We start from the raw sequence: 25,008 nt of genomic DNA on the forward strand, positions 1-25,008 counted from the left end.
TGAATATGAAATGTTTGAGGGTAATTCTTAGTGAGCTGTGTGATTGATAAAGCAAATTTAAATCCAATTTACCTTTATTTTGTTTTAAGTCAATTATGGTTTATTCCCGGCCCCCCCACTCAGTGTTATTTAGGGTACGCATATGCGTGTTCCAACCGACCCCCCCTTTTCAGCAAAAGTCCGGTGTGTAAAGTCAATACGGCTCGACCTTTTTCTTTTGTATACGAGCCTTTTTCAGCATCCCCCCCTTTTTAGCAAAAGTCCGGTGTGTAAAGTCAATACGGCTCGACCTTTTTCTTTTGTTACGAAAAGGACATTTTGGCAACACGCATGCGGTCATTTTGAAACCTGAGTGGGGGGGCCGGGGGTTTATTGCCCTTTCCATTTCCTAAAGTACATGTACATGTAAGTGAGAGCAATATGAGCTTTATGAATCTTAAACTGCGAGTCTTGTTTTCCTCATTTATCAAGATTTTAGTTCATATGTTTTTGGTTACCATTATTTTAATGTATTGACTGTGAATTTACTTCCGTTGTACCAAAGCCTCCTTATCGATGCTGTCTGTTGCAGTCTGTCCCAGCAAACAACTGCTGGAAGCCAGCCGAAAGGGGATTAAATCTCTGATTAAAGGAGTTCAATGCTTTTTTCTCAACAGACTATAATGACCTGTAACTCATACATCATACGTGTGTTGTCCAGCTTTGCAGAAAATGCTCCGTTGTCAAAGCTTGTAATATAGTTTCTCTGCAATTTCAAATTTGTGTTTATTTCTTCATTTCCATGTAGTCTATGCCTCGTGTATTAGACCCAAAAATGTTTCTCAAACTTGCGAAGTTGTGAACTAATCAGGAAATGATGAACAATTTACCCAAAGAGCTACTTCACTTCTGTTTTCCAGACTCTAAGTCTACCTTAGCATGTATAATTTCAGTGTAAAGAAATCAAGGTTTTTGTTGTTGATCAAATTGAATTTTTTATGTTATGATTCTATTTCTTCTTTAATATGTCTTGAAGGCTATATAATATGGTCTTAAGTTTTGAACACACGGATGGAGACTCAAAGAACGTGATTATTTTGTGGATTTCTTTATGTTTTGGTCTTTTGAAGTACAGTCTGAATGTACTTGTATCAAAACAGAATTTCACATTGACTTCAAATACAATTCTTGAATAAAAGCTTTGAAGGCAAAAGGAATTTAGTTTTTGTGGTTGTGTTTTCTTTATTTAGTACAAGATTTTTTCTCTTTCTCATCCATTATCACCTTGTCATTTTCAGACACATTAGGGACTTTTAGATTTGCATAAAGACTATGGGGATTGCTACTGTCGACGTCCTTTTAATGCACTGCCTTGAATGGACATCACACGTATCAGTTCACGCAAATCTAAAAGTCCCTATTATCACACACTAAACTTCATCTGCGTGGAGCCAGAAGGGTGTTAACTCTGATACTGGCTCCAAACAGTTAGAGTTGATCTTTAATTATGGTTATGAATAGAATTTTTTGTTATTCTTTAACTTCAATATTCTTTAACTCAAAAGTTTTTTTTTTAAAACATCTTTAATACCTGGTAAAATGTACCAAAGAAATATCTTGCCTTTAACATTAATAATACAAAAATCACTCCAGGAGACTGCTTTGATTATAGGCAACATAATATATTTATTCAATAAACTTCTTTAGCTGACAAGAAAATAAGTAATATTGCACTTTTTTGCTTGGATAACTGAATATCTATACATTTCACCCGATTAATCACATATGGTACAAATTTCTAATGCAAGATAATACAAAGCATATTCCAATAACCATATTGGAGAAATTTTAAAGCCATATGCGAGAAAATCAGGAGCTTTCCTTTAAGTTTATCTTACTGGTAAATGTTGGTCAAGTCATGGAATACAGGAAAAATTGCATGTTTTCCTAAAAACTTGTATTGTTTTTTTTTAATAGTGGAAATTTACATGTTTTCTAATTTATTCAAACCATTTACATAAATAGAAACCTTCCTTGCGAATGATAATTGAGAAATAATCAGCATTTCAGAGATAATCATAATGAAGCAGATTGGTCATGTTGTGTGACAGTTTATCTGTGATTAACCATAAATAAATAACAAAGTAAGACCCATTTGCAAATTGACCAAAACAGTAATTTACTTTAAACAATGCATGCATACATCCAATAAAAAGGGAAATAGAAAAGTATGAAAGGACATTTGCTAGAAAAAGAAGGAGGAAACTAGATGGAATTCGACTGCGCGCAGTCGAAAATGATGCCTCCGTCATAGAGCAATTTTACAAACCAAAACGGAAGAAATTTTTCAAATTCAAGTTCAATTGTAATCCATTAACATGTTCTCAGAATATCGTGATTACAAGCAATTTCTCATATACATATATGACCCTTTGATCTTTGACCTCATGACCCTAAAATCTACTCAGTTCATTGGCTCTGCAAGATTTCCCGAGTTAAATAGTAATCCATCTGTCAGTTCTAATGAGAATGCGTCCACAAGCTATTTTTGCATACATAATGAGCCCATGACCTTTGATCTTATGAACCATTCATTGGCTCTGCAAGATACATAAATGATCTAAGTTTGGCAGGAATCCATCAATCTGTTCTAATGATAATACGATCACAAGCTATTTTTGCATACATAATGAGCCGCATGACCTTGACCTTTACCTCATGACCCCAAAATCTAATCAGTTCATCAGCTCTGCAAGTAACATACATGACCTAAGTTTGGCAGGAATCCATCAATCGGTTCTTGAGATAAGGCGATCACGAGCTGTTTTTGCATACACAATGTGCGCTGTGACCTTTGACCTCGTGACCCCAAAATCTAATCAGTTCATTGGCTTTGCAAGATACATACATGACCAAAGTTTGGCAGAAATCCATCAATCGGTTCTTCAGATAATGCGATCACAAGCTGTTTTTGCATACATAATGAGCCCTGTGACCTTTGACCTTTGACCTCGTGACCCCAAAATCTAATCAGTTCATCAGCTCTGCAAGATACATACATGACCAAAGTTTGGCAGGAATCCATCAATCGGTTGTTCAGATAACGCGATCACAAGCTGTTTTTGCATACATAATGAGCCCTGTGACCTTTGACCTTTGACCTCGTGACCCAAAATGTAATCAGATTGTTTTCCTATAGTGATACACACTATCACTAAGTTTGAAGTTTAAATCTCCAGTGGTTCTTGAGATATCATGATAACAATCTCAATGTATGGAATTTCATAAGTTGACCTCTGTGACCCTTGACCTTTGACATACGTGCTCCAAAATCTAATCAGATCGTCTTCCTATGGTGATACATACTATCCTTAAGTTTGAAGTTTAAATCTCAAATGGTTCTTGAGATATCGCGCTAACAAACTCAATACAAGGAATTTCACAAGTTGACCTCTGTGACCTGTGACCTTTGACCTACGTACTCCAAAATCTAATCAGATCGTCTTCCTATGGTGATAAATACTATTCCCGAGTCTTAAGTTTAAATCTTAAATGGTTCTTGAGATATTGTGATAATGGTCAAACGGGACGTACGGACGGACGGACGTACGGACGTACGGACGGACAACCCGAAAACATGATGCCTCCGGCACCACCTTCGGTGGCGGAGGCATAAAAAGCTTGGTGCTGATATAAATAATGTATATAGAAATTTAGAAAATAAACAATATTTCTTTCATTTTTATTGGAATGATGCCTTTGAAGCCAAATTGTTTTGGGGTAATTTACAACAAAACAAAATAAAACAAAAACAAAATTTGTTCAATCTGGTAATACATAATTCTAAATTGATTATTTCTTTCAATTGAAATGAAATATGTTCAGCTAAAATGGTTCCTGATTGCAAAGGCTCATCATTTCCAGTTGGAACACAAACAAATTAAGTAATTTGGCCACACTTGTGTCAACTACATGTATTTTATACATGCCAAAATCTGTTAATGTTGACAGATTCTGGATCCCCCGAAAGAAATGTCATCAATATGTTTTAGCACCGGTCTCAGTTTAACAAGTGCAATAGATTTTAGTAAAAGGGTCAAATCACTGATCAACCTTTTAACCAAAAATTGCCACAAAACTTGCAAAAAAATAAAAAGGCCCGATTTCTATCCGGCATGGCTAATATTAACGCTGTAAAATTAACTTTTTCAACCAGATATGATGTTGGGCCCACTGTTTGGTATCAAAATGATGGTCAAAAGAGAATTAATTTCAATGGTAGTCTGACTCTCTCTCATGGCACACAAGTGATAAGGTGGTTTGTCCCATACATTACCAATACTGGCAATGAATTTTAGTACCTGATAATTCTTTCAAGTTGACAAATGCTACAAGCACTTGGATCAGAACAAATACATTGACATTAGAGATGATCATTATTTGTTTTGATAACTTTTATTTGTTCTTGGTAACATTATGAGACAAACAGCTTTGACTTGCCCATGTAGCTAGCATGGATCTTGGTATGAACTGAACGTTAGTCCATGTTTTGAGAGGGCTTCTTGTTTCCATGACAACTAGGAGTCTGTAGTGAAACAGGTCAAGAGGAATTGGAGGTCACGATGGAAGCTAGATTGCAGCTCTTGAAGAAGTCTGGTAGAAAACAAACAAAAAGGAGGGACTCTCATGAAATACATGTAATGTGTTCACAGAAGTCATTATCTATTCCTTTTTCTTTATACATATACACAGATCTTATGAGATGGCAACAAGTTAACGGTAGGGTAGAAATAGTTGTACGAAGATTAATAATGATTTTTTTTCTCCCTCTATCATAAAAGAATTAAAAAAGAAAAAATGTCATAACTGGTCTTCAGTATGTAGACTACATGATTATTAATATTTATATGACTTACAAGTCCTTGTTCCTTCTATATCGTCTATGAATTATTGTAAGTTTGCTACACAAATTGCAAACTATGTGTATGCACAGAATTCATGATCATGAATATGTATATAAAAAGATACAGGCTACATATGAATACAAATTCTACTCACTTCTTGTGTAACTCTGTCTTCAGTTGAGGCACAACAGACAAAGCTTCCTTGAATGATGCACTGTATGACAAAAAGTAAATAAATAAATGAATAAATACAAAATAATGACAAGAAACTCACCAAAATTGTGGGGAAACGTAATTTATTTTTTGCTAGTGAATTTCTAATACAGAAAATCTGATCCAATTTTTTTTCTCAAGAAACTAAGTTCAAATTTATATTAATCTTGATGAAACAAAGCAAATTTCAGAATGTAATGTTTAAATTCTATGAACACTAATGCTAGTCCTATGAGATAAAATAAACCACATAAAAACAGAAAGGAAAAGCATTTCAATGTTGTAATATCATTCATCAAATCTATGAGATAAGACAGGAAATATGAAAACAAAATGCATGTACACTCTTAAAACGCCTTTTTGTAAGATCTCGTTGGTTTCTATGACCTTTCTGCAGTCTTCATACTCCAGTTTTGTGAGGGTGTGACATTTAAAAAAAAAGAGTCCCTTTAAATCTAATCGAAAAGCTGTTAAAAGGGTATTATTGTGAACATTGAGGATGATTGTCAGGGCAGGTTCTTCCCGCCACTGGTAACCATGAAAACCAGTACTACCTGTTCATGGTCTGGTGGTCGGTGACTAAACCGACTTACCCACCCAAGGCAAGTCAGGTGAGGATGGTGTGTGGAATCCTAGCAGGATTTAAAATAAGACCTGTCAAATCACGGATGGGTGCATGGAGGAATAAATGGGTATCCACCCTTACTCCTAGGGTGATGGGTTGGTGGTATGCTAGGTCAGGCTCAAGATAATAACAAACGCTCCAATACTAAAATGATGGTACTAAGTGTCATCATTGTGGGAAAGTCAGTCACCCCTGATGGAAACTGCCGACTTCAATAAATGACGATAAAGATTATGATGATGCTTTGCCCTTAGACCATTGTGTATTGGTGGTTATTTTACCCGACTGCTTAGAAAGCATAAATGCTTGTTAGTAAGCAACCAGAGGAGCGAGGGCTTTAGGCCCTCTCCGAGAGACCTGGTAACGAGGATTGATGCCTTACCAAAGGGCACTAGCACATCGCCGAGGTCGCAGGATTACGAGACCACTGCTCTACCAACTGACCTATCGCGTCTTGTTCATGTCAAGCTTTATTTCATTAATAATGAAACCATTTCAAGTTCCAGAATCTGCTCCCCCACACTGACCTTGTTCCTGCATTCCTGTAAGGTGACATGGCCACCTCCAGCATACCAATATCAAGCCTTGCCTGAACAGCACCACTGCTACAGAATGCCCCGGTCACACAGCTCATGATACGTGACATCTCATCTGCTACGGCTTCTAAGACACGCCCCATCACACGCAGCATGAAGGCGGGAGCAATGGCGTTGATCTCAGCATGAATAGCAACAGCATTCATCAATGCTTCCTTCACATAGGGACTTGCACCTGCATATACAAGGACGGAGAATGGGCAGATTTTTATTGTATGTTATTGTATTTGTATTTAGTATTTATTGTCTATTTCTTGATATTTGTATTTGGTATTTATTGTCTATTTCTTGATATTTGATTTTCACTGGTGTAACATATACAGATTAACATTTCCTAATGAATTTACAAAAATTCTAGACAATAACAGTAAATAGACAAGGTTTTACATATGATAGGAACGACATGATGGCTAAATGTAATTAACAAAAATCCTCCCTAAAAAAATGAAAATATAAGTAAATCCAACAGAAACACCAGTGAAGGTCGCCACAGTGCATGATAAATGAACCAATGCATAGTTCCTACATAATAAGTTTATTAACTTCGTTCTCACGATTTTGATTTAAATGTTTACACCTACCGGCCCATTTATATTACCGGTATCCATGATATATTGTAAACATCACATTTTCAGTCTCTGGACTACCGTGTTGTACAATATATGTTTAATGTTGATAAAAACTGAATGAATGAATGACAAAGAATTTTATGATTACCTACATGTTAGCTTTAGGTTAAATTATTTTTTTACAATACTTATGTCTTGCTTTAGGCAGTATAAGTGATTGTTATGACTTGACAAATGCATCATTAAAATGACTTTCTTGCCATGAAGTTGAGAAAATTGTATAATTTATGAAGTCATAGGGAAACATGATATTTGATTTACGACTGCTTTCTCATGAAACTGACATCAAAATAATCTGAAAATTAAAGATCAAATATTGTAAATGTTTAACTCATATGAAATACGCCAGTTAAAGAAAACAAGAGACTATGGTGGTAGTTGTCTCATGTACCACCAGGGGGATCATCAGTTGTTCTTCCACCAGTCTTCATGAGTCTCGGCCTGTTATGAACAATACTCTCTTGGTGATACGCTAGCAGTGCAATGGACCACCTCCCCCTGGTGCAAATGAAAACTCAACAAAATGTTGTTCAAATGTCAGTCGCTTTCTGCTTCATATCATGGGTTGCCTGAAGAATCAGAAGAATTTGCTAGTACTTACCTGTAGGTTCTGGGCAGTCGCCCCAATCATAGTTGCCTGCATAGACTCCTACTTCCAGAGCTCCAACCAGAGGGTCAATCTTCTGCTCACAATACGCCTCAAAGATCTTCTCATCAAGCTCAGCGTATGCTTCTTGGGATATCTAAAGAGAGAGTTGTTTGAGAAGGAAGGATTATCATAATTTTGAGTTTCAAACCTGCTTTAATAACCATCTGTATAGAAAGACCACCAGTCTATAAAGACCACATTTTTTGTTTCATTGAAATGATGATTCTCTTTGAAGTTTGTGTGAAAGGAAACCTTTGAATATAGACTACCTTTCTATAAAGGTGTTTTTTTTTTAAATCTGGTCTATCAAACCTAACATATCCAAAGGATCTCAAAATATTATACAATTTGACTTGATCATACATGTATGTCTGCAGATCTTAGGAGCATCAAGTGGATACGATATCTTAAAGTGTGTTCTTATTTGATGTTCAGAGAATTGCCAATATAATACATGAAAAGCATATCAGCATTTAAACTAACATTCTGAATAAATGTTTAGGATTTTCTTGATATCATTCTCATGTAAACTGTAATAAAATATAAAAATATATAAATTTGTCTATGTTTTCTATTTTATCTGTATCTTTATTTCCAATTTTGTTCCAATTTATCGCTCATCACTTACATTTTCTATTTCATGTGTGCTGGGATAGCCTAGTCTCTTGAACTGTTCAATCAGATTTGGGACGACGTGTTGAGAGACGTGACTGCAGTTACTCAGTACAATCACCAGACACTGCTCCTGTATTTTAAAAAGTTGCATAATTCATCAGCATCTTTTCCATTCTCAATCCATAATCAGTCATCTTTACAAACAGTCTATGATGAATATAATCACTAAATCTATGTAAAGCTGCCAAGATCAGTAGCTTATCAGAATAAAATATTTCTGATTCTTTGTTTGCATGACCCTATGGTCTTGAACCCCAAGTCAGTTTATCTAATAACGCTTATACATTCTTAAACCACGATTGGTTAAAACCTCTTTTGTGGTTCTGATCTGATTGAGGTAACAAATCAGTATCATGGCAGTCCTACTAAACCAAACATCATATTAGAGGCATGTTGAATACACTGATCTTATCATCTCCCTGCTCTATAGAAAAGAAAGCTACATCAACTGGAGTTACTGGACCATACCTGACTTCAACCATCGCGTCTGCAACTAAACAACCATAATTATTGTGGAGCGCCAGGAGTGTCAAATTTGACAGAATGAGTGCTATACAAGAACCCACTATAACTATTATTATTATGAGCACATGTATTTTCATTAAATGCTACCCTCTTTGACACTAAACAGAACAGACAGAGTGGTGTTCTTACCATGGATGGTATGCTGTCTTCTGGTGATTGGAAGAGTGATTCAGGGGTTCTCATGGCAGCCTCAGATAACCTGGTAGCAAAAAATGTATAACAGATTACCTTTTAAGGTAGTCTCTACTTATGCAAATACAACATATGCATAAACTCTCATTATCACTGTAATTCTTTTGTTATTTCATTCAAGCAGTACAAATTAACAGTAGAATGATATATTGGATAATTCTCTTAATCCTCAGTTAGTCTCATCAACTGTTATTGTTAATAATACACTTCACAATTCCTTCCCTCCTCTTATCACTATCTACCACATTTTACATTTCACAAAATGTGAATCTCTTAAACCTCTGTCATAATGACATTGGATTGATAACAGACAACAACAACAACTGCAACCAGAACAACAACAACAAAAATATTACTCTGAATGGCCAAATATCAGTCTGTTTGGAGTCAGTATGAAGCTGGTTTGCTGAGGTTATAAACACATCATTATTAATGCTATCTGTCATATCTCAAGCAGAGAGGGGGCCATGGAAAGTGTATGTTATATGAAGCGCAAACTGTAGTCAACAGGTAAATGGTTACCCATTATCTAGTATGTATATCTTACCATACAAACCTCCATGAAAACATACATCACATGTACCTTCAAAGTATTTTCGCTCAGTAAGAAAGAAATTTATGTTGTGCAGAGCTGCAACATCTAATTAAGCACAGACACTTCCCATCAAAATATATACCTTAATTTCTGTGTATCTCCATCATCGCCAACGAAAGCTAATTGTTCAAGACATGATGCAAATGCCTGTAACAATTAGAAATGAAAAAGAAAATCACATTTTCTTTTCAAATGATTAGAATAACCTGATGATCAGTAACAGATTATTTCTATTTCTCACTGAATGTGCTCTATTCCTGGAGCAAACACAGAATACAATATGATTAAACCAAAGTATAATATTGATCAAATGCTGATGTCATAAAATATGTTTTTTTAACAGACATGTACTTGGATATTTGGGATTCATTTCACTATAAATCTTTTCAAAGTATTCACGAGAATTATGGAAATGTATCCTTTGATCGCTTGTGAGTAAACTTAAGATTCTGTCTTCAAATACTGGCAGGGAGGAATAAACATAGGACTAGTTGATTTTCATTTCATATTTAAGTCCAATTAAAAAGTTCAATAATGATATTTAATGACATCTCTTACCATAAGCAAATCTGAAGCTAAGTCCACAGTCTGTCTTTCAACATGCCTGTTATCAAATATCTAGAAAAGAGAACATACAAAGGTAGAGTCTAAAATGATTATCTGAAGTCTAAAGGATAGGCTATACTATATGACACTGCTACAACGGAACTTAGAAAACAAGAATATTAGAATAATTAATTATCAAAACAAAATGTCATATCCATATATTTGTAAAGCTCATTTCAAATTGAATCATGATTCATATTTCCAAAATTTACAAAATTGTTCCATGCTACATATAACTGAAATTGATTTTCAAATTTTATAACATCTATCCTATTCCCTGTCAGTATGTACCTTTTCATCACAGAAAGTCAATGAACAAATTATGATCTTAAACTTTTTAACTGTCAATTTCCCCCCCCCCCCCCCCCCCCCCCCCCCCCCCGCCTCGAAAAAAAGTTGTAACACAACTGAAGCTATCTTTAATATAGGATACTCAGAATGACAAGAGTAAGGAAATATTATGTACAAACCTTCTTTTCAGTAGAGCTGGTACATATGATCACTTCCTTGAGATGCTGTAATATGTCGACTACTATACTCTCAAATAGAGTAGGCTAAAAGAGTAAGATAAAAGGGTTAAACAGATTGCAATTTTAATACTGAATTCTCAATTCAACACAAAAAAAACAAGAGTATATGAGATCATACTACTCAAACGACCATTAGTGTTGAATGCTTTTACAAACTACATTCGCAATTGAGCGAGTAACTTTACATTAAAAGGTTAAACGAGAGCTATCGACTGCGCGCAGTTGACAATTATGCTTCTGCCCTCCATGCACTTCTCATTTCCACAAATTTCAAAAGAAGCTAATTACCATAAGAACTGTGAAATTTGATGAAAAAGAATATATACTTCATCCAACTTTGGTTAATACTCTTTATTACATTTTCAGATTTAAAAAAAAAAGGAAAAATTCACATACCGGAAATCTAATATTAGTGATATACAATGTAATTCATACCCAATGCATTAATATATTACTAGCTCATTAAAAATATATATTAAGCCCCTATACATTTTGGGGGTAATATGTGTAAAAGCCTATGGTCAAGCTGTGTGTACACAATGTCTACATAACTGAGATTGCTTTGTGTTGGAAATGCAGTGAATGAAGATTTTCCATTCTCTTTTCTGGAAACTAATCATGGAGAGGGGAATTGCCCCCACCCCCTCAGAAACATCACCACTGCTGCCATAAGCATGAAATACGATATTTTTGATGGTGTTTTTTTTATTACTTGAAATGACCTACCGTGGTTGTGATACCTCCATGTTCATCCATCTGCAGTACCCAGGTCTCACGGCCATGAAGAGCTTTGATATCTGCAAGAAACAGAAAGACATATGAACAAATAACAAAAATTGATTTATTAAATCTCATATCAAGTTGTGAAAACAAAATCCAAGTCTACTGACCTAAAATGACCTTAGACTTCGACTTTGTGATCTGGAATTTGTGTCATGTGATTTATCGTTCGTTCGTGTCTCCTTAGATCAAGATAGTAATGTAAAGTTCCTTAACTTAGAAGTAAATTAAGTTAAATTAAGTTCTTCCATCGCTCGATTGCTGCAATGGCCGTTTCATTAACAAGGGACAGGTCTTCATCTGTGCAACCCGTTCCGCCGCACTGCAAGAGGTGGTCCATCGTCTGAGTCTCTCCGCAGTCGCAGAGAGTATCTCCTTCATGGGCATAGCCCCATCTTGCCATATTGACCTTACACCGTCCCATTCTCGTCCGCATTGTGATTTATGATTGTGATTTATGATACTTGGTAACCCTTGGGTACAAGTTTCATGAAATTTGAACACTTTTAACACTTTTCAAATTATGCTAAACTAGATGGAACTTCGACTGCGCGCAGTCGAAAATGATGCCTCCGTCATAGAGCAATTTTACAAACCAAAACAGAAGAAATTTTTCGAATTCAAGTTCAATTGTAATCCATTAACAGGTTCTCAAAATATTGTGATTACAAGCTATTTTTGCATACATAATGAGCCCATGACCTTTGACCTTATGAACCAAGAATCTACTCAGTTCATTGGCTCTGCAAGAAACATACATGACCTAAGTTGGCAGGAATCCATCAATCGGTTCTTGAGATAACGCGATCACGAGCTGTTTTTGCATACATAATGTGCCTTGTGGCCTTTGACCTTTGACCGTGTGACCCCTACATCTAATCAGTTCATCGGCTCTGCAAGTAACATACATGACCTAAGTTTGGCAGCAATCCATCAATCGGTTCTTCAGATAACGCGATCACAAGCTCGTTTTGCATACATAATGAGCCCTGTAGCCTTTGACCTTTGACCTCGTGACCTCAAAATCTAATCAGTTTTTCGGCTTTGCAAGTAACATACATGACCTAAGTTTGGCAGCAATCCATCAAATGGTTCTTCAGATAACGCGATCACGAGCTCGTTTTGCATACATAATGAGCCCTGTGACCTTTGACCTTTGACCTCGTGACCCCAAAATCTAATCAGTTCATCGGCTCTATAAGATACATACATGACCAAAGTTTGGCAGGAATCCATCAACCAGTTCTTCAGATAACGCGATCACGAGCTCGTTTTGCATACATAATGAGCCCTGTGACCTTTGACCTTTGACCTCGAAACCCCAAAATCTAATCAGTTCATCGGCTCTACAAGATACATACATGACCAAAGTTTGGCAGGAATCCATCAACCAGTTCTTCAGATAACGCGATCACGAGAACGGGACGTACGTACGTACAGACGTACGTACGTACGTACGTACGGACGTACGGACGGACGGACAACCCGAAAACATAATGCCTCCGGCTACTTCGTAACGGAGGCATAAAAATTAAAAATCTTGATGTTGATGCCACAACAAAGTCTAAGTTTGTTGACCTTTGACCTCAACTTAGTGATCTGAAATACTACTCACATGATTGGGGATACTTGATAACCCTATAGTCAAAGTTTCATTGACTAAGAACTTAAACTTTCAAAATTATATAAAAAATTCAAAAACTTAACCTTAGGTTAAGTTTTTCGATGATGATGCCACAACATAGTCCAAGTCTGTTGACCTGAAATGACCTTTGCCCTTGACTTTGTGACCTGAAATTCTACTCACATTCTATAGTCCAAGGTTCATTGACTAAGAACTTATACTTTCAAAATTATATCAAAAATTCAAAAACTGAACCTTAGGTTGATGTTGACGCCGCCGCCGCCGCCACCGCCACCGTCGCCGTCACAAGCGGCGCCTATCTCTCGCTTTTTTGCTACGCAGGCAAGACAAAAACCACGCTTTGAAAAAGGATTTTTCTTTGATATCTAGAGGTCAAGTTTACAAGCTAACTAACCAAATTCTTTTGAACACTTTTCATAAATTCACTCGAAAGCCTCTGAACCAGTTTATTTTCAAAAATTATATTTGTTTGCCTATCAACAGGAGGGCCTCGTGCCAATAGAATTTTAATTATATTTTATGCTAAATATTGGTCAATTCTGAACCCTTGCAGGATAGCAACTATTGGTCTTACCCTCGGTAGCCTCCTTGAAGAGAGTGACCATACAATGAACCCTCAGGTCAGCTAGTAATGACTGCAGGACTTCAAGCAGTGGGGTTGGTACTTCAAGATTCACTAAGGTACTTAGAACAGACCTGTATGATTGAAAAAGAGAGAGAGAGAGTGAGAGAGAGTGAGTGACCATACAATGAACCCTCAGGTCAGCTAGTAATGACTGCAGGACTTCAAGCAGTGGGGTTGGTACTTCAAGATTCACTAAGATACTTAGAACAGACCTGTAGGATTGAAAGAAAAAGAAAAACTATACAAGGTCACCTTGCATATTACTGATGAAACTCCATTTCAAAAGAAGCTGTATAAAACACTTCTCAATGGTTGCATCTTATAGGAAATGGAAAATCCTCATCCATTATAAGCTTGTTTGGAAAATATAGCAAATCACAAAATTTGCTTAAAACCACATGAACTTCAAAGACAGTACATATACACATCTGAATAAATGGGAAAGCTGTTGTGATGTTTATTTCTCATGTAAATCTAAATTAGAATTAAGCTTCACAATGAAATATTGCTTTCTTGTATCCCAAAATTAGCAACAACAAAAACGTACCTGATGGATCTAACACACTGAGGGAGCCAAGCCCCAGCTCCTACTTCATTCTTGCTGGCGCCCCACTCTCCTAGCTTAGCTCTGTCTTTCTCATTCTTCTTCTCAAGAGACTCGGGTAGGAATGCTGCCCTCACGAGGTCCGCAAAGTAGGTAGTGATCTTTGTCATCATGGCCTGGAAAGGATAGAAATGTCAAGAAAATTCATCACAGAGATGAATATGAAAATATATAACTATGAAAAGGGAAACTCACTCACATGCATGTAGACATTAAATCTCACAATCGTTTCAACTAGCGAATAAAGAGGAGAGAAATGGTACACAACAAAGCATTTTAAAGGATTTAAATATCACATTTTCTGTAGAATGTCATATTCCATGCCATCAAATCTGAATAACCATCAGATTGAAATGCATTCTATTTCAAACATCCCTTCACATAAACTTCAATATTATTCCAACATGAATTGACAGTAAACATTTTCCTACATTATGCAAAACAAACGTCTGATTGAGAAAATCTTTTGAAGGTGAGAGTTTTAGCTTGTACTCACAGTGAATGATGCTTCCTTTGTAGAATCAACAATCATAGACTTGCCTCCAGCCTGTTATATGAAATGAATACACACATTAACAAGTCATCCGTTAATAAAGAACAAAGAGCATTAACTTGTATCATTTTACACAGAGTTAACGCCCTTCAGGCTACAAACAGGTGAAACATATATGTCAATTTCATCATTACTTGGATATGTTCTTTAAAATTTTACTGCGTATCATGATAATTGACTAATAACGTATTCCATCTTCAGCTGATCTGAAGAGGAATAAGAAAGCCTATTCAACAATCTTATCACAAGAGAATTTTGTAAAATAAAGAGAAAAAAAATCATTCATGATGAAGACAATGCAGCATATGAAAATACATGGGTTTGAACAATAAAGATATGGATGCAAAGAATAAGTTCACATTTACAGACTGTGAAGTTTCTTCCCTTTCATTTTTCTTTTGTAAAAAGGAGCTTTCAACGAATGAACATTAATTCTCTACTACTCTACTCTATTTTGTTTCAGTAATTCAATCTATTTCTTATTGAAAATGAATTTTAAATCCAGTCATTTTTAGAAGTGTCTCTACAAGTTCATGGTGAATAGACGGTACCTCAGATACGACCGATGCATTGAAGTAGGATTGGCCAAGCCTCCAGAGATTAGGGAAGGTCGTTAGAAGGTTATCTGCCAGCTCTTCCAAGAACAACACTTGCTGAGGGGGTGAAAACTTGCCATCCACTGAAAGAAGAATGGATAAATAATGAAGTAGTACATTAGAATAGTAAATATGAATCCTCCTTTGTCCCCATTTAAATGTATATCTTCTAAACTTTGATGATCTTCTTGTCCTTTCCTCCTCTTTAGTTGCTGTTGTTCATTCATTTTTTTTTCTTGTTCTTGTTACACTTTCTTCCTCTTTTTCTACTTTTTCAATTACATGGACCATTTTGCCTCATTCCTTATGTTCCGCAAGAAATCTGTACAATTATATGTCCAAAGGCAATTTATTCACAAAACTACAGAAGATGGTCTGTATAAAATAATGTATATCTTCTACTTCCCATATAAATATTAACAAGAATCTTTTTTAAATGAATTAAATAGAAGAGTCAGTTTCTACAGTTTGAATAACATAATATACAGTGTGGTTTACTTACTGTTTGAATCAGATGTAAATTTGACTTGAATACCAGAGCCTAAATAAAAACAAAAAATACAAGGATACAGTTAGACAAGTAAAGCTAAATCATAAGCATTATGAATCTATATACAGGTTAATATAAACTTCTCTCTCCAAACATCTATGTGTACGCATGCATTTTGTACGTAAGTACCGGTAAGTGTTTGTGTCACTCTCTCTCTGCACCAAATTTGTCTCATCTCACTCACACTCACCTCTTCATACTCTGCCTCTCTTTTTTTTTTAAAGATAAAGACCAGTTTTGGAATGCCCCCCTCTCAAAAAATGAAATGGAAGCTCTTATTACCAATCACTTGAAGAATATGTTTTGACTAATACGTGATCATACAAAGTTTGCCGGAAACCGCCTACTAATTGATACAATTGGTAAATCATCATATCTATCCGGACTGGATAGATATCGCGTAGTCCCATATCCATCTTTCTGTGTACAGTGCTTGTAACTTTACCAAGACTGGGCCAAATTTCTTTTTATTTTGATGAGTCCAAAACCTTGCAGTACACACCAATACTTATATGCTAGATGATCAACCTTTTTTGATCGATTCCACAACGTTTCTTTCACAATGCAATCGCATGACCAGAACTGGTCTATACCTTTAATCCTCACAGTCATAACAAAACTGTCTTCATCAAATGTCAACATCATGCAAGAGAGATGAAGTCATGCACACTTCAGCTGTCAAGCAGGAATATATTCTATCTGAAATGATATGATCTTACCAGAGAAGTTTCTTCGATGACCCCTGACCTTTGAGGCGTGGCTTGGGGGTTCAATGACCTCACATCCCTTTTGATCTGTAAAAATGAAAAACAAACAAACACACATTCAAACTATTGACAAACGCCCCTGCAGTGATAATGATTGCATGTTACAATAATAATACTCTTATGGGGCATTGCAAGAAAGTTGCAATTGATTGCAAGTTCCAAATTTGCAACTGATATTTGCAATCGATTGCAATTCAACTTTCTTGCAATGCTTCAATAGTCGTGGTATGAATTGTGAATAATGAGGAAGGGAAGGGGAAGGGAGGGGGCATGGAAGGGTTTGGATTAAAAGAGCTGATATAGACATGCCTACCTATCTGGATATGTTGATCCTTGCATCCTGCTAGTATATCCTGGATCCATTTATGTTCATTGACGATACACTCCCATGCTGGGTCTCCTGGTCCACCTAGCTCTACTAGGTACCTGACAACAACAAAATCATTCAACAAAGTAAGAAACCGTTGTGACATGAAACTTTCATGAATTTTTTATGACAAGACAGTTTCCCTGAAAGAAAGTTTTGCAAAGGGAAAATGTTCCCTCATGTAAATCTATCCTATTCGAATGTTTTGAGACACGAAACTTCGCAAATTTTGACCACTTGCAAAGTTAATGGAAGTTTCCTGCACATGAAATCTGTGAAGTCAATAGAAAACAGGCATGGAATAGAAAGCTGTGGGTAAATTTCTTGAAATATAAGATTTGAGCAAAATCAATTATTTGGCCACCCACAAATACAGATCACTAGTGAGAAGTCAACATACAATCATACCTTATGAGCCTCTTTTGTTCATCAAGAGGTGTTGGTAGTTCCATGAGTTTCTCATGAAGTTGGACCTGCAGTTCACGTATCTTGTTCTCTACTTCATCGTACACTGTAGAACAGATGGAGACGGTTGAATGAAGATAATACATGTGTCATAGTCAATTGGTTTCAGTATTTAAATGGGTATGAGAGAGTCATTGGTTCCAGCCTCAGCATGGTACTAATGTGATTTGGTATTAGACATTAATCTACATTTGCCACTCTCAACCCAGGTGTAGCATTCATTCCTTGAATGCACTGAGCACTGATATCTGTTCCAAGAGCTTCAACCAAGGCAAACTTTTCAAAACCTCTTGGTAATACCCAGAGATGTTAATATCACTATGTGATGTGACACATACAAGAATGGAATATTCTAACAAAAGTGGGGCCTTGTACAGATAATCAACATTCTTAGAGAAGCAAAATCTCAGCTGTTTAGACTTTTGAATGGTTCTGTTATAAAATTTATAAGACATGGTATCTGTAAAGGTAAAATGATGGAAAATATTGCAAAATGCAATAAATGCATAACAGAACTACAAACACAATGATGTGAAAATTACTGTCTCCATAAGAATATATTTGAGATACAAAACAATTTTCATGGTATTAAGATACGAACCTTTCTTGAAAGTTGTTACTTGTGTTTTTGAGAATAGTTGACGAGCCCTCTCATAATCATTGATGACAACTTCATAGTCTCCCTGTATTAAAAAACAAAAAAACATTTCACATCAAAAGGGTTATATCAAAACGAAATGTAGGAAATAAAGAGTATTGATAAGGTTTACACTTTCAAATTTGACTAATTCTTCTTCACTACTATCAAAAGGTATATTTTCTTAGCAAGAATTCAAGGGGGTATAGCTTGCTGGATAGAGCTACGGTCTTGGAACCAGGAGGGTTGTGGGTTCAGGACTATGTGTATGTCAGTGTCTAGCCCAGAGGATAAGACGTAAAGCTAAAGGTCTACTGGAGCTTACATATGAATATATAAACGTTTCCAGAGCACGTATGTAAGACAAAACTTTGAATTTCATAACTACTAAGACATAACACCAGATAATGGTTATCTTGAACTGCAATTGTAAGAAAAATGTTGTCATATGTTTCCTTCTTCAAGCATTTTTATTTAATATGGAAAGCTTATTGGTCATGCACAAAACCAACATAATTTTGGATCTATTAATAAATTACAACCTATATGTCAATTTGTCAATCACATTCACAAAGCACATGATCATCTTTCTTGCAAACCATCTATTGACCCCTTGCCTACTGGAACCGTGTTGTCTCTGTATTAAGCCTATGGGATAAGAGAATTCAGTAGTCCATGAGTTAATGATTCCTACCTTCTTGATGTTCCTCTCGATCGTGATAGGAAGATGGAAGAGAAACTTGAATCTGTTGAGAACGTTGAGAGCATTCCTTGTCGAGTCGGCTCGGTCTTTACGATGCAGCACACTCTGGAATATCTTCTGAGCATTCTCATTGCCCTCTGATATATGAAAGAAAAGAAATATATAAAGTATATATGCAATATGTAGGTATTTTTGATACACTTAAAACATATGAAGTCTATCAAATGTTCATCTATAAGGATTGTTACTTAGACTATTCTCCAATAATCAATACAAATTTTACTAGATTTGTCAGATGACGAAATACTGAATTACTCAGGAACCTTTCGTCTTCTTTAATTAATTATTTGCTATCTCAAAATTAAACAAGGGAATAGTTTAACACATATAACAATTTTATATGAATTATCCTTTTAAATAGAAATTAGAGTATTTAACAAATATCTTGTTTAACAACAGGACCACATTTTGTAATAACGTATATAAGCTCTATTAAAGAAATGTAAGATCTACATGGTTAAAATATATATAAAATGCACTAGCGTCAGTAAGACACTAATTCTATACTACCTAGTCCCTCTCATAGTAATCAAAGTTGTTAAAGGTTCTGACTGCTCACATACAGTCATATATTTTCTTCGTAGTCGGAATAAAACAAAATTAACCTTTAAAGGCATTGTTTAACAATGTTAAATCTGAGATACATGGTCCTACGTGTTACCAGTGTCTATGATATATGGTGTAATATTGATGCCCTTAAAAAATTGGGCTTCAAAATGACCATGAAGTGCCTCAAAAAAGTAAAAATAAGTTTTACCATACTCATTTTCCCCAATAGACTGTAGTGTTATAAAAACCGTTCAGAAAACGGAAAATGAATTTTGATTTCCAATCATAAATATCTTAATAATCAGACAAGCGATCGGCTTGTAAAAGTCATGGGATTCCTGACTGACCTAAAGTTTTATAATTATGATTGCAGCATGAGCTAAATCCAGGATTTTGTTTGCAAAATCTGAGGCAATGTTACCGAGTCACTTTAACAAAACAAAAACTCACTGAGAAGCAGGTCCTCTATCTTCTGTAGAGTAGCCATCTTGTCTTGGCTGCCATCTCCTTCTCCCTTCAGCTCCATCTCATCTGCTTCCTTCCCTTCGTCTCCCCCGTCTACCTCATTAGACTCCTCCCCAGGAGTTGCCTTGACCCGGTCTCCGATGTTCTCGTGCCGGCAGAGATCTCCATGAATAGCTGATTCAGAAGAAATTTGCAGGATGGAGCAGTAAAACATTTTAAAGCCCCACTGTACTACTTGTAGCAACTTGCTCCGTCTATATACAAAACAATGCCTAAGCGGTGCCTGTTGGTCCCCCATGATCCCCTTTTTCTTATGCTAATTGAGAGCTGATTTGATGAAATAGCCACCTGTCAGTGACCATGCTGGGTGGTCTAAACCCTACTGGCCCAACTAGTACAGATGGACTTTAAAGCATTAAATCATTTCAAATCATCATGACATTTCATTCTCTTCTTTCTCTTCATCTCCCCCATCAACCTCAATGGATTTTTCCCAATGAGATGCTTTTACCGACATAGGTCTCCATGAAAATAAATTTACAGGTGGAAATAAAAAAAAGAAACAATTTCAAAGTATTAATTTTATTATCAATCATCATGACATTTCATTCTCTGAGATTTTCTTACTTGCTAGGATGTCCTGACAGTTCATGAAGGTACCCAGATTAGATTTGATGAATGTCTGCGGTCCTTCTGTCTTCAAACCCGACGATTGTCTCTTCAGGTGCTCTAAACCTTTCCTGAGATCTACAAAGCTGCAAAGGAAGAGTACAAATTTGGGTTAAAGCCCAACTACACTTATAGCCACTAATCATGAGTATTAACTGAAATCGATCATTGAAAGGTGGAACTAAATCTATTCCAAAATGTCCTTTATTTTAGTAGAATCTTAAAAATGAACATCATAAATTTATCAGCTAAAGTCCTCAGATTCTACTGATAAAGATTTGTGTGTGTGTGTGTGGGGCAAGACGAGTAACAAGAAATTAGGAAAAGGGCATCTCCAAAATCTTACATGTACACAAGTATAATTATACAAATTAGATGCTCATTGCTATTCATACCTGGTATTACTATGACTCTCAATGAGAAACAAGGCAGGCTCAAAGTTCCTGTGGGCTAGGTTGCTGCTCCCTATATGAAAAAAAAGTAGAATACAACACAAGATGAACAGGTATGAAAAGTAGAACAGGCTCGTTCATATACATGCATACATGGTAAGCTGCTGCATTTTGTTGTATATCAATAGAGATTTGCAGTTTGCCCCATCCACTTAAAATCAAATGCTCAAAGTGAACAACATTGGAATATTAACAATTATTTACTCATTTAATAACCAGATAAAAGTACAAACACATCAAATTAAATAAGTTTTATTAGTAATCTACACTTCTTTTTCGAACTACACCTATCAGCGTTTTAACATTAGGATGGATTATCTTATAAAGAGAGGCAAAAGGAATGATTCTGAGTTTAATCTTTAAAGATAAAGTTGAGTTCTGGTCATGCGATTGAATTGTAAAAGAAAAGGTGTGGAATGGATCAGAAAAAGTTGATCATGTGGCATGTAAGTAATGGTGTGTACTGCAAGGTTCTGGAGTCATCGAAATCCTAATAAAGTAACAAGCACAGTACACAGAAAGATGTATATGGGACTACATTAATGGTGTCAAGGCTAGCCTTACCTTGATTTCCTTATCTTTCTATGCTCATTACTCAGCCAGTATACATTTTCTTCCAAAATTGTTTGGCACATGACATTAATTGTAATCTTGAACATTCAGTGTAAGTTTCGTTAGATTCTGTGAGAATTAATTTTCTTTTTTTTACCAGAATTCCAGTTTATCTTTAAAATGTACCTACCTTTTGGAAACATTTGGTGTGCTTCTTCATCAGAGAGTTGCCTGATTAAAATAAATCAAACAAGACAAACATGGATCCTTTTTATACCATAAGCAGATATTCAAGGGAAAATAATTACATACCGGTAAACAAACAAAGAGACATACTGGTACAGAAAAAGAAAATAACAAAATATAATGTCACACTTTTCAAACCTGTACATGAGTATTAACATTTCCAACCATTCTCTCATCTTACATTGATACAGTAAAGTATCATATGAACATGTTCTAAAAAAATATTTTTAGCTTAATAAGTTTACACACATTCAAAACAATTCAGTGCAGAACCACATTTAACAGCACAAGAAAGTTGATAGAGCCAAGAATTACATCAAATCAATGGATATTATTAACTGAATGAGTAAAACATTTATCATACAGCCATCAAACACAGTCACAACGGATTTGCCCTATCAGCACAATCCATATTAAAAAGTGTCTCTGTTATTAAGGCAAATGAGATCTCCATTACACACTTTTCATCCCTCAAAACAATTATCATTAAACAAAACAAATAGTGCTTTTTGTATAAGATTAATCATTCCCTCAATTATCTATGGATTGATGATGTATTGCAGACAGAAAAAAGTGAGAAATGCGTGCTTACGGAGCGTGTTCCATGGGTAGACCAAGAGGATCTTCTCTGCCCGATTGAAGGGGTGACGATGGCCGACTGATGCTGTTCAGTCTCCTGTCAAACAAGGACGATTCATCCACCCAGATGGCCGAGTCTTGAAGGGGATCTAAGGAAGAATGACAAACACATGAAAAAACATTTTTTCAAAATCAATATTGAATCATGAACTTAAAAAAGTCAATAACAATAATAACCACAACAACAATAACAATTATAATGATAATAATAACGATAGTAATAATTATAATTGTAATTATAACTAGAAATATCGCAATCTGTATTGCCGAGCAATGCGAATGTATCCCCAGGCAGTGGCAGCGATTTTTGTGTCATCCTTATGATCAAGGGAGGGACAAAGATCCTCTCTCCCCAGCCAGAAACAAAAGGATGACGTAGAGATCACCACTAGTGGCTCGGAAAGCGGCATCTATGAGGCTGTTCACACCGGCAGAGATAGCGCGCGCTAGACCGCGCTATCTCTGCGGTTTGGAAGGTACAACGTCGTTTTGGTCCGCCCAACAGCGAGCCACGGCGAGCCAAAACGGCTTGCCACAGAGCACCTCTTGGGGGTGGTCCACGAGAGATAGCGCGGTCTAGCGCGCGCTAGAAAAATGGGGGTGCTACGATAGACCGCGCTATCTCATTGCGGTGTGAACAGCCTCTATGTCTCACTTTTGCTTTGCAGGTGAGACAAAAGTCAAGCCAACTACTACTAGGACTTATGATCAACTCAGAACACAAAGCTATAAAATGAGTCATAACTACTCTCTGTGACTTACTTGGCAAGATCTGGAGCCCTCTGAACTTGACGGTTGAAGTGCCGATACCTCCTGACTTGGTTGAGACAATGACATCACCGGGGCCCTTACAGTTGGTTGTTCTACAGATGATTTTACTGGGTGAGATCCACTCGGCTAGGAGCGTAATGTTGACTCCGCAAACAATGATACCTGGAAATCATATGGAACAAATACATGAGGATGAATGAATGAAAATAACAACGTCTCTATAGAGTAGAATTAGATCAGCATGCCTTTACACTTCTACTGATGATCTTACTAGGCAAGATCCATGCAGGCGATGCAGCTACGCAAACTGTTTTGGTACACCTGAAGATAACATAACCTACATGAAAATAACTGACTCAAATTTTTCTTACAAACCAAATATGACATAAGTTTTACAAGTCTTAGTATCATCATTTATTCTAAATAGAATGAACTTATGTGAACAAATAAAGAATTCTGGCACCACTATGAACACAGTACATAAAATTCATATGATTACTATTTGTTTATAATTTTCTTTTTCGGGTTTGGGGAATGTGCTTGGTTGTTTTTTTTTCTTCATTTTTTCCATTTGAGGACACCAGAGATCAAATATTGTAAACTTTCAAATAATACTTTCAAACATAAATGAATCACATCCCTACACTTTTCCAAAATTTGCCAAAATACTAAAAACTCAAACTCACATCTTTGCTAGTAACCAAGCACATCATCAAGTTAATCATTTTCATTCAGTAAAAAGCCATATAATTATTCTGCACTGTAAAGTGTTTAAAAAGAAACCTTTCATCTACAATATATTTCAAAATAAATATTTCTTTCATAAGGCCTAACAAAAAAGATGTTGTATTGCCCTTTGTGACTGACCCCAAAATCTTGAAATCTACTATAGGCTTTTACTGTTTTTTTTAGAAAAAAATGTATTAGAGCATTCAAATCTGAGAAATATCAGCCCAAAGAGAGAGTAAAAAATTAAAAATAAGTTATTTAAACAAAATAAATTCCAGACCGACCGACCCATGTTTTGGCACCTACACTGTAACGGGCAATACAACATCTTTTTTTTAAAGGCCTAATAGAAGACTTTACTCACAGAAGACATCTTTTTCATTGAATCCCAGATTTTCTCCTCTGATGGTGAGTTTTGTTCCTGGCGGGCCCTCCTTGGGGGATAGACCAGTCACCTTGGGAGGGTCACGGAATTTCCTCGACTGCATCCTCACTGCCAACAGTTATCCGGTAAGGGGAAGTAAATGAGAGATTCAAGATCAACTGGTAATGGTATAGTAACAGATATGCATGGGCAAGTCCATGGAAATTGGTGAATTTGTGTTCCACAGGTTGCCAAGAGTAAAGAAATAACCAAAACAATTTAATAACCAAAACAATTTAATAACCAAAACAATCTAATAACCAAAACAATTTACAACAATAGTAATTATAATATCATAATCCATCATTTTGCATCGAATTCAAGCTGCCAACTATAGAAGCAAATATCACAAAAAATAGAATCTTTGATGAAGTTGGTAACATGTGGGATAATATACCCTGGCAAAATTAGCGGAGAAAGGCTTTGGTTACAAAGATTTTTG

At 36.0% G+C, this 25,008-nt stretch overlaps 1 protein-coding gene across 1 annotated transcript; it reads right to left on the reverse strand.

Annotated features, from left to right (window-relative positions):
• Positions 1-4,415: 4,415 nt before the first annotated feature.
• Positions 4,416-24,636, reverse strand: LOC589532 (exocyst complex component 2). The gene is made up of 27 exons (XM_030976162.1): positions 24,507-24,636; positions 23,405-23,575; positions 22,596-22,731; positions 21,948-21,988; positions 21,149-21,218; positions 20,712-20,839; positions 20,070-20,258; positions 19,002-19,147; positions 18,272-18,353; positions 17,614-17,716; positions 17,152-17,264; positions 16,791-16,865; positions 16,024-16,062; positions 15,477-15,604; positions 14,869-14,919; positions 14,316-14,488; positions 13,718-13,839; positions 11,445-11,515; positions 10,659-10,742; positions 10,141-10,200; positions 9,665-9,729; positions 8,925-8,994; positions 8,224-8,340; positions 7,548-7,689; positions 6,249-6,492; positions 5,038-5,097; positions 4,416-4,632 (listed from the first exon to the last, which is right to left on the reverse strand). Exons 1-27 carry the CDS (start codon positions 24,628-24,630, stop codon positions 4,557-4,559), a joined length of 2,880 nt encoding a protein of 959 aa, XP_030832022.1. The 5' UTR covers positions 24,631-24,636; the 3' UTR covers positions 4,416-4,556.
• Positions 24,637-25,008: the final 372 nt, after the last annotated feature.

Source organism: Strongylocentrotus purpuratus, unplaced genomic scaffold (assembly GCF_000002235.5).
Source record: "Strongylocentrotus purpuratus isolate Spur 01 unplaced genomic scaffold, Spur_5.0 spur5_scaffold_8, whole genome shotgun sequence".
In the NCBI taxonomy this organism is placed as follows: Eukaryota; Metazoa; Echinodermata; class Echinoidea; order Camarodonta; family Strongylocentrotidae; genus Strongylocentrotus; species Strongylocentrotus purpuratus.

Coding starts and splice junctions, on each gene's coding strand:
- LOC589532 (XM_030976162.1), bottom strand. CDS start 24,630: ATGCAGTCGAGGAAATTCCGTGACCCTCCCAAGGTGACTGGTCTATCC. Junction 17,265..17,613: donor GAACAAAAGAGGCTCATAAG/GTATGATTGTAT, acceptor TGTTGTTGTCAG/GTACCTAGTAGAGCTAGGTG. Junction 14,920..15,476: donor ATGCATCGGTCGTATCTGAG/GTACCGTCTATT, acceptor TTCATATAACAG/GCTGGAGGCAAGTCTATGAT.